At 42.2% G+C, this 18,451-nt stretch overlaps 1 protein-coding gene across 1 annotated transcript in view; it reads right to left on the reverse strand.

Annotated features, from left to right (window-relative positions):
* Positions 1–4,149: 4,149 nt before the first annotated feature.
* celsr3 (cadherin, EGF LAG seven-pass G-type receptor 3) overlaps positions 4,150–18,451 on the reverse strand; it is a gene marked incomplete at both ends in the record, with an annotated part of 101,648 nt that continues 87,346 nt past the window's right edge. Inside the window, 12 exons of the mRNA XM_083920826.1 lie at positions 4,150–4,177; positions 4,662–5,712; positions 6,847–7,041; positions 8,718–8,891; positions 9,126–9,217; positions 9,781–9,878; positions 10,618–10,737; positions 11,163–11,289; positions 12,097–12,176; positions 13,728–13,840; positions 15,445–15,619; positions 18,096–18,302. Of these exons, the coding sequence (XP_083776952.1) occupies positions 4,150–4,177; positions 4,662–5,712; positions 6,847–7,041; positions 8,718–8,891; positions 9,126–9,217; positions 9,781–9,878; positions 10,618–10,737; positions 11,163–11,289; positions 12,097–12,176; positions 13,728–13,840; positions 15,445–15,619; positions 18,096–18,302 (2,460 nt within the window). The remainder of the gene's footprint in view (positions 4,178–4,661; positions 5,713–6,846; positions 7,042–8,717; positions 8,892–9,125; positions 9,218–9,780; positions 9,879–10,617; positions 10,738–11,162; positions 11,290–12,096; positions 12,177–13,727; positions 13,841–15,444; positions 15,620–18,095; positions 18,303–18,451) is intronic.

Here is an 18,451-nt window from a genome sequence, read left to right on the forward strand (position 1 = left end):
CTGCAGATGTAGAAATGACGTTCCTAAATGGACAATTTTATCCTTTTACTTGCATAGCTTCTTTTGCATGTTAACATGAGTGTGTGTGCTTAAACTTACGTCCTTGTAAATAAATCTGAATTTGGTACAATGTTGGACTTGTGTACAGGCAGATGAATCCAGGAATAAGAAAAAAACAGAATAAATGAGTGGAGAAACATGGCCAGAGTACAGTATTTGGACCATGCTCATTATTACGCTGCTATAACAACCTCTGATGATTGGACCTGGCAGCAGGGATTTGCTCCAATTCTGTTACTATAGTTATGCGTTAATGGGCTTTAGAGTGGCTGGTAGACATTTTGAACTTTTGAACTATTTTGAGGGACTGATCTGAGAGTGGTATATTTTCTCATCGAACCGCAAAGAGGTGAATGAGCAAAATATCCCTTCTGTTTGTACGTACATGTTAAAGCAGACATTTCTTTTGTAACATTACAAATAGAAACGTGTCGTGGAGCTGCAGATGAACAGGAGCTTTGGTCAGTTTTTGTTTTGGCCCCTGCAGGTCACATCTACGGTTTATTCAAGGTCTGTTTACGTTCTGTCTCAGCCGGGTGCTTCTGTGGGCTGGGAATCAAGGTGACAGCTGAACATCTCTGACACCTCCGAGTGTGACAGGATACTTTGAGACTCAAAACAAGTCAGAGAGAGAGCCTTCCAGAAAAACACGTCCCTCTGTCACCATGTTCCCTCTGCTCAGTTTTTAGCACCTGGAAATGTCATGGATATAAAACAGCACACACACATAATAAATATAAAGACAGTTGTGTAGGAATAAGTCTTTTTTTTAATTTCCAACATTTCTCTTGATCCGCGGTAACAGGGGAACAGCTGTTTCCATGCCGCCGTCCCCTTGCCGACGGCGGGATAGAAGGCATCCCAAAATGAACACACAAGCTAAAATTGACAATCTCTCTTCCCTCCTCCTCCTCTTCCTGACCATCTCTCACTCTGTTTCTTTCCTTCTTTCCCTTGCTCACTGTGTTTTTTACCAGAGCACTTCACAACGTTTCAGTCTCAACTCAGTCTTCCTGTCTCCCCTTATGCATGTGGCTGCTATTGGTCCGAACCAGATTAACCTGAAGCTGGAGTTTTCTGTCACTTCACTGTTACTGACAGCTGACTGTTAAAAAGTGTATAAAAGCACATACACTACCATGAAATGACATGATCTTGTGCATGTGAAGCTTCAGAGAAAAAGCGCTTTGATTTGGGACATATCTGCACTATTTACACCCAGGATTCAAATTTCAGTTTAGATATGTTGACATTCTGTCTGGGGAGGATTTCTTTTATGTCGCCTCCGTGACTGGATAACGAAAAGCAACGTGTCCTGAATCACATTGTAAACAGAGACGTTTCTATCTTCACTTTCCCCTCTCTTCTCGCCCTCCGTCTGTGCAGTGAGACTCAGATCATAAGAAACAGAAAAATCACACATACTTCTTCGACAGCAACAACCTCATACAAAAATGGCAAAATAAATAATCAATACAGTGTCAATAAATTATCAATAAATAAAATAAATCTCATGTCTGTACAAGTTAAAGGTACTGTCAGTTGAAAATAAACTGATCTGTGATGAAAAAAAAAGATGGAGTGAGGAGGAATCAGATTTATTTTAGGTGGACTGCCCCTTTAACAGACTAGTGGGTAGTGTTCCCCTGCAGGAGCATTTTTTGGCAACAGGATGACAGACTGTGGAGATATGCATTTGTGTGTGTGTGTGTGTGTGTGTGTTTATTCATCTGCATCTCCATGCTTTTTTTCTTCCTCTGTGAGGAGGAATGTCCTCGCCCTCCTCCCTGCAGTTAAATCCTGCAGTGTCAGTTTGTTCTTTTTTGTCTGGTTGTGTCTCATTTTTGTTGTACTCTCATTGTTCTCTATTTTAGCCTTCCCGTTTGTCATCCTCCTCCTCTCTTGCTGCTCTAATGTTATTACAAGTATCCTTTGACTGTTGCAGTGTTCTCTGCTCAAGGACAACACATTTGGGCATTACAGCAACCTCAATGTGGCTTCAGTGTTTATGAGCCACTGTATTTTTTTTAGCCAGAATCCCTTAATCCTTATGAAGGCTGGTGGAGACTGTCTGCCTGTCTCCATTACCCGCGTGTCGTTACCTTAAGGCCGAACTCGCTTGCTCCAACAGCTTAGAGAAAAGGAGCAGCTGCTGATGGCAAAGACCTGCATCTCAAAACCACTTAGAGGCTTTTAGCAGTGACACGGCTGACATCTCCTCTCATCAGCAAACCGGTACGGTGCTGCACAAGCTCCGCCCGACCTGACAAGAGACGTCATCTTTGTACTCAGTTCTTAACAACGAGTGCAAATCTGTATTAAAGTGTTCTGGAATGTGAACCTCTTTAGAAATGACAGCATGCGCTGGGTGGTTTTTCGAGCCAGTTAGCGAAGTGGGGAAATGTCTCACATATAAAGGGTATTCTAAAGTCATTTCTCAGCAACTGTGTTCAGCCAAGCAAGTAAAAAAAACAAAAAACCTGACATGGGATTCAGATGCTACAGACATGAGCTAATATATTCCGGTAGATGCAATGCTGGATATGTACGGTAGGTCTGCATTTAGGTCTCCAGAGTAATATCTGAGCGCACAAAGACATAATTCATAATGTCTTCCCTTTGATCTGCTCTTATCCTACATGCCAAACCAAAATCCATTTATGTATGCAGTCAAATAAAAAAATAACAACCACAGTGGATTGTGTTGTAGCGCAAAACTAGGGCCTCATTAATAAAAAATAAAAAAAATTCAATTTAGACTTGTTTCTATGGCACAATCATAAAAAAACAAACATGATTAAAACAAAACTGAATTACATGTAGAGCGTTCACACCCTGCACAAGTCATTTGCATCACAGAAAACCATGTATCGGACGGATTTGTAAGCAGTTGTCCCTTTGGCTTGGATGTGCACACAGCTTCTGCATGAGAGGCTTTTTTTGTAAATGAGTCTCCTGGATGCTGCCGGAGAGATTCGGCCGCTCCGTGGTGGTCTTCTTGAGGCAGGTTGAGTCGTGACGCATCAAAGAGAAAAAAAAAACCTTGAGGGTCTTTGAAAGATGCAGCCTCATACAGAGACGCAGACGGATAGGTCTCTGTAATATCAACCGACTGATATGGTCTGGGTCAGACAGCACCAGGCACAAAGACACACAGACAGAAGACAAGGTCACATTCATATACAGCGGATCACAAAACAGCACAATCCCCCTGTAGGGAGCTGATACTTTGACACTCGCGACTGAGCTTTAACTGTTGAACCAACGACTCTGAACCTTCACGTGCTTTAGCTTAACGTTGGCCATATTTCTCTTCACAATCATCTTCCATCAAACCTCTTCTCTTATAATAATCCCTTCCTCTATTTACAATCACTTCTCGCCACTTTGATATTTTCCTTTCAACCACAGGTCGTGGTTTCTGTAATCTCATCAGATACTATTGCCGGACCCCTGTCACAGAGTTAATGCGTGTGAGGAAAGGTTACTGAGGAAAACTTTTTTTTCAGGGAGAAATTTGGGGGATTTTTTTTCTTTGTCTTGGAAAGTGTTTCCCTCAGAGACGGACAAGACTGCACTCACTCCAACCTCACTCACAACCTTACACGGACACAATCATTTAAAAAAAGAAAAGAAAAAAGAAAGAAAACATCACAAGAGATTTCTTCTTCATCTCCAATGAAAAAGATACAAAATGTATAAAAATGTTATTTACAGTCTTTTCCTTTTTTTCTTCTTTTTAGGCGGATGTTGTCTGGATGTGTTTGAAATCTGAGGAGTTTGTCTTTGTCTGAACAGTTTTTAGGTAGTAAAGATGGCTGACTCATCGTCCAAAGAAACTTCACAGATCGTAGGCGGTGGGACTAAAAACTTAATTTATACAGTACAAACTGCCCACAAGCTTTCTTTTATCCTCATGGACGCTCCTTCTGTCTTACTTTCTTTCCAACCTTCTGTTTCCTCTGTCCCTAGTTTGTTTCTAGTCCTCCCATGTCCCAGGGTGCCCCAGTGGTTCAGGATCATCTATGACCTTTGAACTTGTCCCTGGTGTTCCAAGCACTGTCACAATGCATAAAGGGATGGCTGTCATCAAGACTGTCCTTCGCTTCTGTTGGCTCTGTGGTGATGGAAAAGAAAATGAGACAAAAATGCGTTTATATGGCAACTTCCTTACTGATTATAATTTCACTCACATAATGATAAAATACAGTAAATACAGGAGAAAAATGGAAATGAGCCGTCAGAGGCAAAAGGACAAAGAGAGAGGAGGGAGAGTACAAGACATGGGGAGGAGATGATAAAGAAGCAAAAAAGTAGGAAGTGGAACAGAGGGAGCTGAATAAGGTTGAGATAAAAAGATGGGAAAGACAGAAAAGTCACAATAAGAGCAGTGAAAAGAAGTTGAAAAGTGGATGTTATCTCTTTGGAGCTACGGAGGAAGAAGAAATCAGTCGGGGGGAGCGAAAAGGGAGGAGCTGCAGGGAAGTAAGAGCCAAAAGGTGTGTTTACAGAGGATCAAAGACAATGAGGAGCTAGAGACAGAGCAAGAGACAGGAGGAGAAGATTAGTCGAGGAAGATTTATTCACACAGAAGGACTTACTCGGAGTCGGGGGAGACTTCAGATATGCTGTGGGAGGTGGCTGACTGGGGCGGAGAGGGGGAGGGTCCATGGGCGGAGCCATTAGGCCCAGGGTTAGAGGCGGCGGGGGGAGGAGTGAGCACGGTGGAACTGAAGGACGCTAGAATGGAGGAAAGAATATCCAGGTGTTCACTGGACGGTTGTCGTCCCAAAGGGTTTGGATTTGAACCTGCGGCCTGGGGGACAGTCTGACCGGGGTACCTACATGGAGGGGCGGAGTCCAGTCGTCCTCTGAAGTGACCTGGGGGATGCTCTTGCTGGGGCTCCTCTGAGATCGGGGGAGGAGGGGAGGAGGAGGGAGGCTGGTCGGGGTGCGAGGGCTGGCGGGGAGGCAGAGTGCGGAGCCACTCCCGACACGGCTGAGCCTGGGCTCCGCCTCCGTTGGTCTCCAGCTCTTCCCTCGATCTACTGCTCATCAGCGCCCCCCCTAGGTGCTCCCGGGACGAGGCCTGCCGCCGAGTTAGCGAGTTCAGCTGCGATCTCGATCCGCTGAGGTATCCCTCCATTCCCGCTCCCCCGTTTCCACTCAAGTCCTCCCTTGAGGCATGGACGCTACCTGTGTGGTGGTTGTCAAGTCTGTCCCTGGATCCTGCCAAGTTCTCCCTGGATGATGAGACTCGCTGGTGATCCAGCCCCAGCCCCCCTAGCCCTGCTCCCTGCCCCAGCTCTCTCCTCCTGGGTAAGAGATCAAGGTTGTCCCTGGAACCACGGGAGTCCAGACGGTCCCTCGACCCCCCTACTGTCTGCCTTCCAAGTGGATCCCTGGACAGCTGCCTCCTGGAGAGCGAGTCCAGGTGTTCCCTGGAGGAGTAGCGGGAAGCCGGTTGAGAGAGTGAGCCGGAGCCGCCACTGGCACCTGCCGTAGCAGAGTACATGCGACCGTATGAGGCTGCAGGAACGCCTCGGTGCCCCAGAGTAGAGGTTCGGTACCAGTTGAGCTCACTCGGAACCCGGCCCATGGTGGAAAGACCCTGGAGCGCTGGGGGACAGCCAAGACGGTTCTTCAGGATACCTACGACAAGAAAATAAGAGTCCATTAGACGGGAAGACACAACAAGAGAGGAAAAGCTGCAGAGGGGTACAGAGTATTAAAAGGAATCTGCGGAAAAGCAGGAGGTAGAAGTCATGAGGCAAGAACGGGATGAAAAGTATGTGTGTGCACGGTGCTGTCTATTAATAGGTTCTCTAAAATGTCACCCATGCTTCCAGGCAACATTTCTTGCTCGCTCATTCTGTGTGTCTTTGGATGTGTGGTGCACCTTTGTATGTATGTGTGTATAAGCCAATGTCTTATGTAGTATTCTGAGTACACATGCTGTTTTGTACATATAAAAGTGTCAACAGTGCTTTGAGGAACATTTTTCTGAAGCTACATATACATAGTTGTTCAAGTCATTACGAATACATTGTATAGTTGGCCATTCAGCCGATCACAGCAGCCCTTTAGTGCATTGTGGAGGTAAAAAATATGATATGCACGAGGTGACGTGTAAATCATGTTAAAACCAACAAGAAAACTAGAATGTGAGTTGTTGAAGTAAAGCAAATAAGATCAGATAAATGCAGTGATATTTGTGGACTAAGGGTTCAGTTATTGAGCTTTGTTTTAGGTGATGCTTTGCTGATGCAGCTCACACAGCTGACATCTCCTCCGTCTTCCTCGAGGTCAAAATGCAGCATAGTCATCCTGATGACATGGCTGCATCAGTCAGAGAGGACGTCTCAAGATTTTTGTTAAACAACATTATAAAGACGATAATATATTGACAGTGTACAGACCAGATATCCAAAGATGCACAGCCAAAAATCAATTACACTTGATTTTTTTCTTCGACGATGCAAAGGTACCAATCTTATAAAATAGATATTCTATAGCAAAAAGAAAAAAACACAATTTATTTTATTTATTTATTTTTAAGTCTGTTAATGTTTAATACATTGTTTCAGAATGTGAACACATTTTGTACGTTAATATTTACCTTTTTAAATGTATCTTTTATATTCAGTATCCGTGTGTCATTGTCTTAATTAACATTTTAATTATGAGCAATGCTTTTATAGACAAGTGGGCAAACCAAATGTTATAATATCAAAGGTGAATCCAAAATGTCAGTGTAACCTTAGAGTGTATTTGTGTTTCTCTCACCCTTGCGGTGCCTGTGGGGCTGGGTGAGGCCGTTCTCGTCCCCACTGGTCAGCGCTGCGTCTTGCTGGTTGTTGTTGGCGGCGTCCTTGCTGTAATCGGCCCCCAGGGGACGCTCTGAGCCCCACTTCTGAAGGCTGTGTGTGTCACACTCCTCCAAAGCTGGCCAGTAGGACAGAAGGTCATTGCCGTCCAGATCTATAACACACAAAAAGAACAACCACTTTCTGGTTACTCATGAGATTTGTTGTTCCAAAGTCGGACATCTTTTCATACATACACGTCAGGTCATGCCTTTATTCATCAAAGACTTTTAATAAAACACTGCTTATGAAAAGCTGCGGATGTGTTCTTATGCCTCATATTCTTCTTCTTAATTTTAAGCATTGGGCTTAATTTTGTTGCCATATGTACATCGCAACAAACACGAAATAGATAACAGATGTCAGCAGATAAAGAGCACATGTTCATTATGAAATAACAATCAGGGCTAATTAAAAGTGACATATTGGTAGAGATTGTGCAAATGCCCTATTAAAGGGTAGAATTCATGGTTCTTAATTTGTAAAAACACACAGTTGTCTTTCCTCACAATGCTGCAGTTTGTTCTGTGACGACATCAACCCTTTGGGCCAATCTGTATCATTTGGAAAACCACACTACTAAAGGGTTAGGCCACCCACATTTTTTCAAAATTTCATCAGTGGTATCATTTGGGCTGCAACTAAAGATTTCTTTCATTATCAATTAATCTGTCAATAAGTTTTCAATTAAAGTTATTAAGTCCGAAGTTAGTGAAAGAAAATGTATCTGAGGTCAAAGTGATATCTTTACATTACCAATTTTCATGCAGAATCATGTTGAAGAAACTGAATATTCATTATTAATCATCAAACACACAATTCTGTTGTACGATCGATGTTAAGCGACTACTTTGACAAAAACAAACTGTTTGAATTGTTCGAGATCAGAAAGTCTTTTATTCTCTGCAACATGTTTTTAAGGAATGCAACAAAGGATTAAAATAAAAATGTATTGCTTTTGTTTAGTCTTTTCATCTGACCATTTAACACGTACTCAGTTATGCACATTCCTTGCACAGGCCTCTAACACTGGCCAGTCGACGGCTCTACTGAATTGCTGAAGGCTGCTCTGTCACATCGAACAGGACGCCATTTAAACTGTGACCTTTCAGTAAAAAGCTGCTCTGGCCTTTCAGTTTGACTGCACTGATGAATCGATTGGACTGTACTGGCCATCTGGATTCTGTCCCCCTCAATTCTACTGACAGCTTTGGTCCATGTTGTAACCTGAGTAGAGTTCATGAGATCCAGATGGCCTATCAAGCTAAGAATTGATTACTTATATGGATTTATAGATTTGCACATTTGGCCTTTTCTTACAGGGAAGCCTTTCGGGGAGCACTGTATATGCATGGCATTTGTATCACATGACGTGCATCAACTATATAAATAGATAAACTAATTTATTATGCATGACCTTCATCTTTTCATGTTTATCCTAAGAAAGGAGGTATTGGTTTATGACTGCTGACATTTTGTCTTGTGCTTTTGTGCATACACATTTTGTATGTTTTTACATGTCCGAGGTAAATGTGTTATCTGTACTGGTGACCTGTATCACCCCATGTGGGACGGGATACATTGTAGCCCCAACGGCTCTACACAGTTGAAGTGTACGGATGATGGACAGGGGCCTAAATAAAATTAAAAGAGTCTTTCAAACAATCATCAGTTGACTAATAAACTCTTCAATAATAGTTTTTTTTAAGATGTGAGAAAGAAATGCCTTAAAAAGCAAAAAGTGAAAATGTCAGCATCAATCATATGAATATCACTGAAGTGAGCGTCTACCTTTGGTGCCATTGTGTGTGGGCTCTGTGAGCAGACGCTCGCTGTGATTGGAGCGTTTGAATCGCCGCTGGATGCGGCCACGGAGTCGGACATTATCCTCGCTCTCGGAAGAAGGGATGGAGAGACTGCGCTCCTCTTCCATAGAGAGGTCCGAGTCTGAGTCCGAATCCTCACCTGGGAGAAGAGAGGGAGAACAAGGAGAGAGAGAGGCAGAGAGGAAACAGGTGAGATGAGGGAAGGAGAGAAAGAATAAAGAGGACGGAAAGATAGCGTGTGTTGATATTCTCCATTGTGTGTGTGAGAGAGAGAGAGTGATGAGAAAGGTAAAAAAGACAGGGAGGGTGAAGAAATGGAGAATGCGTCTACTACTACTACTGCAGCTCGTGAAGCGTTTGTTTGTGTGTTCACCTCCGTCTCTGTGGAACATGGCTACATCCAGGTCTGTTGCTCCGGTATGGACGATGTTTTGTTCCAGGGTCTGACGGGCCAAAAGATTTTCTCTAACAGGGAAAGAGGAGAGAAGTGAGCACGCGCGCACACACACACACACACACACACACACACACACACACACACACACACACACACACACACACACACACACACACACACACACACACACACACACACACACACACACACACACACACACACACACACACAGTATACTGTACATACACAAAGACAGACAATCACTGAGCCATAAAGACACGAACAGCCCCTCTCAGAGTACATTAGTGTTGCTCTACATACACTACAGTACATTGTTCCATCCAATCTTCTTCATCTTTACCCCACTGACCCACAAAATGCGCGACAGTGCTTTTGTCAGCGAGGGAATTTCCTCCCTGAAGCTACTTTATCCCGATTGAGAGTCACAGAGAATCAGTGAAACTTGACAAATTCTTATTTGAATGATGATTTATCATTTGTCCATTGATGGTATTAAACTGTTTGCTCTTGAACGGCAGGAGGTATTATGTGTTTGTTTATGTGTTATGTGTGTGTGTGTGTGTGTGTGTGTGCATCATGTGTCTGTGTGAATGTTTTTGTATTTATATACCTGGCAGAGCTGACAGAGGAGATGGTGGAGGTTCCGAGGGTGATGCGGTGCAGCCCGCTCTGCTCCAACAGAGATGCATTGTGATAGGGGTTCTGAGCCTGAACACACACACACACACACACACACACACACACACACACACACACACACACACACACACACACACACACACACACACACACACACACACAAACACACACACACAGGTAATGAGAGATTTAAAAAGAAAGGCTAAAGAAACTGGGGGGAAGGGGGGGGGGTTAGAGTGCAGTGAACTATGAACTAAAACACACACATACAAGAGAGAGAGTGAAGAGAAGATGTGGATAGGGTTACACACACACTTTCTAAATAGCTGCCGCACAGTGCTTTTGTCAAAGTGGGCTAAAGAGCGGGTAGTGCTCCACTGGTCGGTATATTCTTTTATCTGGGTCAGTTACAAGCCCTGAAGGCAGAAGGAGAGCAGAGCAGGAGGACTGAAAGATGGATGGATGGACAGAGGGAAGGCGGATTGGAGGGCAGGAGCACTTTTGTGCTGGTCTCGTAATGGACACAGTGAGAATGTGCATACCGTAGCTCAGCACATCTTCAAATCAGGGTCTAGAATAGCAACTCTGCAAGTTGTTTGTGCAATAATGACCATCATTATTGATGGTCATTATTGCACATGACCATGAGAGAAGCTACATTTGAATTCTATTGGTCAGGTAAATTGTATTTTTTCAATCTGTTTGCACAGTAATGTCAGGTCAGACCAAGATACAAGACAACATAAAGACATTTTAAGGCTCAGCAGAGAGAAGCTGCAGCATGTGTATGTGTGAGCGTGTAACTCACCGTGTTCTGCGGTGGTCTTGGTGGGTCTTCTCCGGGGCTCTTCTTACCCAAACAGGCAACACTCCAGGCCTCCTTAACCTCTGAGTTGAACACAGTGAAGACCAGCATCACTGACAGACCCTGGGAAAGATAATGTAGAAAGACACAGTTTAGGGGGTTTATAATGTATTTTCCTTTGGACACACACTACTTTAGTTCTTCTTTTTATTCAAGCAGTTTAAAAAAAATATTTTCTTGGCCAGTATTTTCAAAGAATAATGCAAAAGCACAACTTTAAATTGTGTCTTTACAAGAGATGTGCTCATAAGATTCTTGGCGATAAGTCATTCAACATGAATAAAGCATGATTTAAAAAATCTTAATGGACTAAGAGGAGGCAGTCCTATAACTTTAATGTCCTGTAAGCAAAATGTAAAAGCTGTAAAGAGCCGGATGGAGCTTCTACTGTATATATGTGCTGGAGTAAACCAACATTTATTAATGATGTACAGTATATTAGTCTTCCAACAATAGCTACAGCTACAAAACATACACTTTGTTCATACCTGCACTAGGCAGAGGACATCAAATATGTAGTAGAAAGCCAGGATGCTGTTGTTCACAGCCATCAGACCACAGAGCCAGGTGGAGGTGGCCACCAGCAACAGCAGGAAGGCATTGCGAATAGTAGCACTGGTGGGAAAAACACAGAGCTTAGGACGAAAAAACATACATAACCAGCAGGTGTAAAGAAAAACACTAACCTCTCTGCTTATTTACCCTGGTGGCTAATTACCGTAATCAGCTCTTTAGTTAAGGTAACATTTGGAAACAAATACCCTTGTTTCTCATAACGCTATATACTGTTAGTTCTGAGAACATAAAAGCAGCTTCTTCATTGATGTCCATGATTAGGGTAAAAGACATTTAGAGACAGAAAACACAAGAGAGGAAAGAGTGACAGGAACAGAAACCGCAGGATAAATAGTGAGACAGAGAATTGTGAGTGAGGCAAAGCGAGACACCACATAGCTTAAGTGATTCCCTCATGTCGTTTATGCACACTTGATTTATTCAATAACCAGGCCTGAAAAGATCAATGTCTATCAAATCAACATTGATGAACGAGAAATACCGTTATATTCCCCTCCGTTAGAGCTCTATCATCTCACTAGTCACAAAGCTACTCTCCCAACGCTTTTGTGATGCGCATATGAAAGCCAACAGAAAAAGATAAAAGCTGTTTGAGAAATTTAAGCAGATAAGTATATATATACTTTCAGTACTATGGTTTTATAGCTTTGTTGGGGTGGTTAGTACAGTACTTCAATTTGATCATCAATTATTTCCATTTTTTTATGTCCACTGGGTTCAGCAAAGGCTCCTTTGAAGACCGAATTGTGGTGTCTTTAGTCACTAGATTATCTATAACAGTCGCTCTGAAGCCCGAAATAAAGCAAAACATGTAAAGTACAGTAATAAAAGACTGGGGGCACTCACATGACAGGGAGCTTCTTAGTCTCCTTCTGAGAGGGATTGCAGGACATCTTGGCTACAATCATGAAAATCCCTCCATTCATCTGGATAGAGGGAAATCAATAGAAATGGTGAGGCAACATTCTTAATGCATTTCAGCTAATCCAATACTGCTGGCAGCAACATGAGGGATGAGGATTGACAGATGAAACAACATCAATGTGGATAAAATAGTCATCCTTGCTCCTTAATTCTGTGTTGGTCCCTTTTCTCAAACAGGATAAGGAAAATCAGTGAATGAAAGGAAAGTGAATAAAAATACATTTTTGAATCAGCGCATTTGTACAGAAGAAGTGAAGGCACAACACAGGGATTCAAATAAGAAAGGTAATAAATACAGGCATGAGTAAACGTTAGAGAAGTGAATAAAACTGATTACTGACTACATTGCATTATCATTCATAAGAATCATAAAACCTAGCACTGTTTTGTGTCTAAAGCCTAGTTCAGACCAAAGATTTGCAACAGCACGAGTTGAAACTTGCAGGTCTGCAACGTTCTGAAACCTGCCAGTTCACACCAGTGAGACGAGGCGAGACGGTGTATCATCTCCATAGCAACGCCTCTCTGTACTTCTGTTCTAACCTCCGACATTTCAGGCTTTTTTTCCGTAGCTGGATATAATTTGTCGCATTATAAAATATAAATGAGGACAGAGATAGTGAGATACTGGCTACAGCTGCATTTCTAGTAGGGATGAAAGGGTGAAAATACCGTTTTATTTCCCTGATTCATTGCTTTGTTCTGGATTACGGCACTCCCTCTCCTTATTCAATGTATTGCTTGCTCGACACTCTCTCTCTCTCTCTCTCTCTCTCTCTCTCTCTCTCTCTCTCTCTCTCTCTCTCTCTCTCTCTCTCTCTCTCTCTCTCTCTCTCTCTCTCTCTCTCTCTCTCTCTCTCTCTCTCTCTCTCTCTCTCTCTCTCTCTCTCTCTCTCTCTCTCTCTCTCTCTCTCTCTCTCTCTCTCTCTCTCTCTCTCTCTCTCTCTCTCTCTCTCTCTCTCTCTCTCTGTAGCACGCTTCTTGAGCCTTCGTCCAAAACAGCCATTTCAACCAGCTAACAGTTTGTTACTGACTTGACCAGCAGACTTTTACACAAGTTAATTGGCTGTTGATGCGGTTGATGTGCCTAATGTTCCAAAACCAGCTGCTGGCGATATGACAAACTGAGTCGCAGACGACAACATCAGCCGGTTTGAGTCCAGACGAGACCGGTCAGTTCACATCGCTGCAACTTTCACCTGCAACGTTCTACGACTGTTTTGTCTCATCTCGAATCTTTGGTCTGCAGTGGGCTTAAGATGTTGCAGTGAAATTGTAAACCAAGTTTATGCAAATTTTTATTTGAAGAAGAGTTTACCTTGGGAAATATCAAGCCTAATGAGCAAAGTTAAAGTTGGAGTCAGTGATTCTGACAGATAAATCATCTTTTTAAAGGGTAATAAAACTGTAAATTAATGTTCCTCTGAAAAACGGAATCCACTCAGTAAGCTGAACACCCATCACATCATTGTTGATACTATATTTTGATTCAAGTTTGTATGCATACATTAGCATTAACTACAGTACGGTATATCAGACAGGGAGACAGTTACCAAAATGACGATAGCTATGGGACCAGCGAAACTCCAGATCAGTTTGTCATAGATGGAGATCCAACAAAAGTCAGGGTTCCCATATCCCTCTGGGTCCAAGCCCACCGCCAGGCCTGCAGCGAAGAGATAGACAGTCAGATCAGGCAGGAAGACAGAAAGTACAGGATGTGACAGCATGTAATTATCTATTAATGGCAGCAGCAGGAAAGGTCAGAGAACACATCCCGATTAATGTCAGGTTAATCTTTTTAATCATTAGTTATCTTCTAAACAATAATATCATGTCACAAAACATAATATTGAAGGTAATCAGCTCATTGGAAACAGTGGCTGTAAATGCATGATTACATTATTGTGCCTTCAGAGACGTCAATATAAGTTTTTAGTCTATTGATTACATTAATACTGATTTGTACTGGGAATATCTCACCGATGCTTCCTATTAAATTACTATCTTACATTGAATAAAGTCAATGTTGTAAGTATTTATGTATCTATTTTACACTAATAACCACCTGATCTTGACTTGAGACTTAACCAGACTAGGTCACTGGGACAGTTGTGACATGAACTGTGAAGTATTTGTTCCTTACTTGACACAAAACATTTCACACGTGGAAGCGAGAGCGAGCGATCGTGACTATGGACAGAAGAGGAGATGTGATACAAAAAACTTTCTTCGATCTTGAAGCCCAATGTCATATACGTCTGGTGTATGAAATAAACTATGATAGTCTGGTCATGAGTTGCATCTCTCACCAGCTCCTTGCAGTTCATGTTGCCATTGCATAAAAAAATGACAACTCCGGCAACTATTTTGCATGTGTGTGTGGGGTTCTTTTTTGCCATGTCAGCCGCCACAAAAGCATTTTTGTTTACCAATGTAAACACTGGCCATACGTGTCAAAAGACAATTCATCTTACCAAAAAATTAGTTCAATTCATGGGAGCTACTGGCCACATCCTCTGCAAAAAAAAATGCGAAGCCTAAATACATTGCGCACATCTATTTTTAGTCCAAAAATGCGTGTGAAAGGCACACACTCTTGAGGTCTGCCTTGTGTATCCTTGTTTGGACAACTGTCGAGGATTTGACAGTTGTGGCTATAAAGAATATGAAATTGAAATTGAATTGCAAAAGTAAGAGAGACAGGGAAGCCGAGATGAAGAGACAGATTAAACACAACTCTAGGCCGGAGGAAAGAGACATACAGCTAGTGTGTGTGTGTGTGTGTGTGTGTGTGTGTGTGTGTGTGTGTGTGTGTGTGTGTGTGTGTGTGTGAGAGAGAGAGTGAGAGTGACAGAAAGAGATAGAGGAAAGTTGACAGGATAAATGAGTCCAGATGGAAACAGTAAATGTGTGTGTGTGTGTGTTTGTGTAAAAGGAGGAGGAAGACTACTACTCGCTTACGGTATGTGTCAAGGAAGAAATTGCTTTTCGTCAGTGTGTGTGTCATGTGTGTGTGTTCTACTATCTCAATATTAAAATGTCACAGAAACCTGTTTAATACAAGTGTCAATAGGACACCTTATCTACACAGCCACATGTGTGTGTGTGTGTGGAATGTCTGAGCGACCCTGTGCTGTCATGAACGTATTAATCTGGCATGGACAATTTTGACTGTCTGTGTGTACATGGATATATTGACATGCTTCCGACAAATATGTAGGACGTCTTACGTTACTGCGTTTGTGTGAATGTGTATCTGTGCGTTACCTGTGATAATGGCAGGCACGCCCCAGCCGATGGCGTAGTAGAACCTCATGGCACCATAGTTGATGTTGCGTTGCTCGGTCTGCATGCGGTAGATGTGAAGTCCCTCCACAAACATCCAGGCAAACGTAGACATGAAGAAGTAATGCAGGAGTATGGCGACAACCGTACACAGGAACTGGAGGGGGAGAAAAAGAGAATAATTACAGGAAGGAAGGAGGAAAAAGTAAGTGAAGCAAGTAAAAAGATAGCAGAGGTAGAAAACAAAAAAAGAGAAGCTTGGATAACAGTTGCAGAGCCGACGTCTTGGCAAGCAACCAACAAGTCTTTATTACAACACAGCAGGTGTCAGCGATGAAGTAACAGGCATTCATGATTTAATTACAAACGCAACTAATGAACAGATTATGGCAACATGTTACAGCGTGTCACAAAATAACTGATGGGAATGTCGGTAATGTGCTGAATTATAGTAATAACACCCAGGAGTACGTTCCTAACTACAGTTATGGGTACAGCAGGAAGCAGGTCGGTTAAGTGCTTGTCACAGCAGTTATGTGTAAAAGTCTGAAAGCTTTCATGTAACATAATATATTGACAATAGTAAAAACAGCGAGAAATTCAGATTATACCGACTTGTTGCCTGGTTTTAAAGGGAGTCATCAGCTCAGTTAAAGCAAATGATGTACTCCAATTGAGAATCCTTCTTGTCAGGACAGGAGATGAACTTCCATATCACTTTGGTCAGTAGTGCTGCTTTTTGGTTTTTCAGTGATGCTGAACTTCTTCATGAATAACGCATTACATTAGCATTTAAGCTTTCTGAGAAACTACCCTCAGGCAATATTCAAGCATGTCTGAAGTGGTTTTATTTCAACTCTGGGGCCTTCTGTCTGTTTTGGTAGTTTAACCAGATGAGAAGGATGCCATTCATGCATCACTCAAGTGGCTCAGAATTACAGAACAAACATATCTGAAAGTGACTGTGGTGTTGTTTGCCTGAGGTAAAAACTAAATCCAAACCACAGGTAACAACTTCAAAACACACAGGTTTGTGAGTTAAAACAGACAAGCTGTAGGCAACCGACAAAACAAACTCTATGGTGCAATTTCTTCATGTGTTCGTAACTGATACAAACACCAGACGAGGAAGATTACACCTTAAAAAGCTCAAGCTGTCCATCCTGTTTTGGCTTAAGTTGCAAGGACTGATATCACATTTGCTTTAACTCTCCCCCTCGGTCAAATCTTTGGGGTTCACAGTTGACAAAATACTCTTTCTAATGAACAAGCGTCTTGCGACAAAGTTAAAACTAGTGGACATATGGAGTTTAAAAATGAAAGATTCATAGTTGGAATAAAAATAGATCTTTATTTTTTTATTGATTTGATTTATTTAAAACATTCACTGACTATTTACATGAATATATGTTAAAAAAGCGACTACTGAGGTTAAGAATCAACATAAAATCACAAAATAATTATGAAATTTAGCTGACAGCCAAACTTTTTATTTATAATTTAAAAGTTTTTGAGGTAACTTTAATATTTTGCAAGGCTACACGGCTTTAATATGATTTTTTTTTCAATAAAGATCCATGACATGAAAAAGGAAAAGTTCTGAATTCTGGGTGAGATCTTATGGAATGACCCAAATACTAGAGCTGAGTTTTAAGTTAAGGGAAGCAGACTTGTACGTCCCAGATTTTAAGGTTAAAAGAAGCTCAGTACAAATTCCTAGCAACGCAGCTAGAGACGACACAAAAATAGCAGCAGCCTTGGCAAGAATACAGCCAGACGATAATTTTACACTCCCACGCAAATCCAAACACAAACAAGTTACACACTAAAAGATAGGAAGACTAAAATACACAAGAGCATGTAAAAAGAACAAGTGTGTGCACACAAATACACACAATTGCTGCGAGCACTAACATGCTCTTCCAAGCATGATGCACATGAATTAGAGAACATATTGTTCAGCTAGAAGTAACCGGTCCCACTGTATGAGCATACAGTCGACTGTGTGGGGGAGACAGCTTAATTAATTGGATTTCATGCTGAGTGAGCACATATTTACAAGACTCGCTGCTCTTTAAACACACACAAACACACACACACACACGCACACACACACACACACACACACACACACTAACACACACACACTAACACACTAACACACACACACACACACACATTTGTTATGTAACAAAACAGAAAGAAACGTGGCCAGGAGAGAGGAAGGTAAAAGGAGAACAAGAGGAGAAAAATGTTGGAACTTTTGGGCACAATAGAAAGAGGACTTAGAGTAAAAGCAAAAACTACACATGAGAAACAAAGTGAGCAGTACGGAGCAATACAGACGGTGAATAGTAGGAGAAAGATAAAAAGACAGAGGTGTCCAGAGAAGGAGAACATAATGTTTAACAGTTAGAATGACGGCAACTAGCCACAATTTGGAGATGAGTACATCTCCAAATCTGCATAACATGCCTAAAACTTAGACAATTTTGAGCCAAAAAGCAAATGTTTGCCCATCCACAAAGTTGGAAACACTGATATTGAGGGGGAAAACAGAGTAAAGGAAGGAAGCTTAATACATTTCAGAACAAACAGGGCTACAGCAACACAAACCCCCCAACAGTATCTACCTGTTGTTCCGTTTGATTGACCCCGATCAGAAACACCAGCTCTGACAAAAACATGGCGGCTGCTGTGTTTGAATGGATGCTTCTGGTGTTGGACTTGAGGCCTCGGAGGCAGGAGAGCACCAGGACAGTGAGGAGGAGGGCCAGCATGGAGAAGCACAGAGAGGAGTATGTGACCAGGGCCAGCGTCTCCAGATCCCCCTCCAACTGCTGCTCAATGAGAGACGCGAGAAGGCAGAGAGGGTATTAGGGAATTCATATTATTTTGGGGGAATAGAAGAACAGGTAGAGCAGAGGGAACAGGGTGGAGCAGTAGCAGAAAAAGAAGATGTGAAGAAAAAGTTACTAAGTCTTCCTCT

This window comes from Echiichthys vipera (assembly GCF_963691815.1).
Source record: "Echiichthys vipera genome assembly, chromosome: 9".
Classification (NCBI taxonomy): Eukaryota; Metazoa; Chordata; class Actinopteri; order Perciformes; family Trachinidae; genus Echiichthys; species Echiichthys vipera.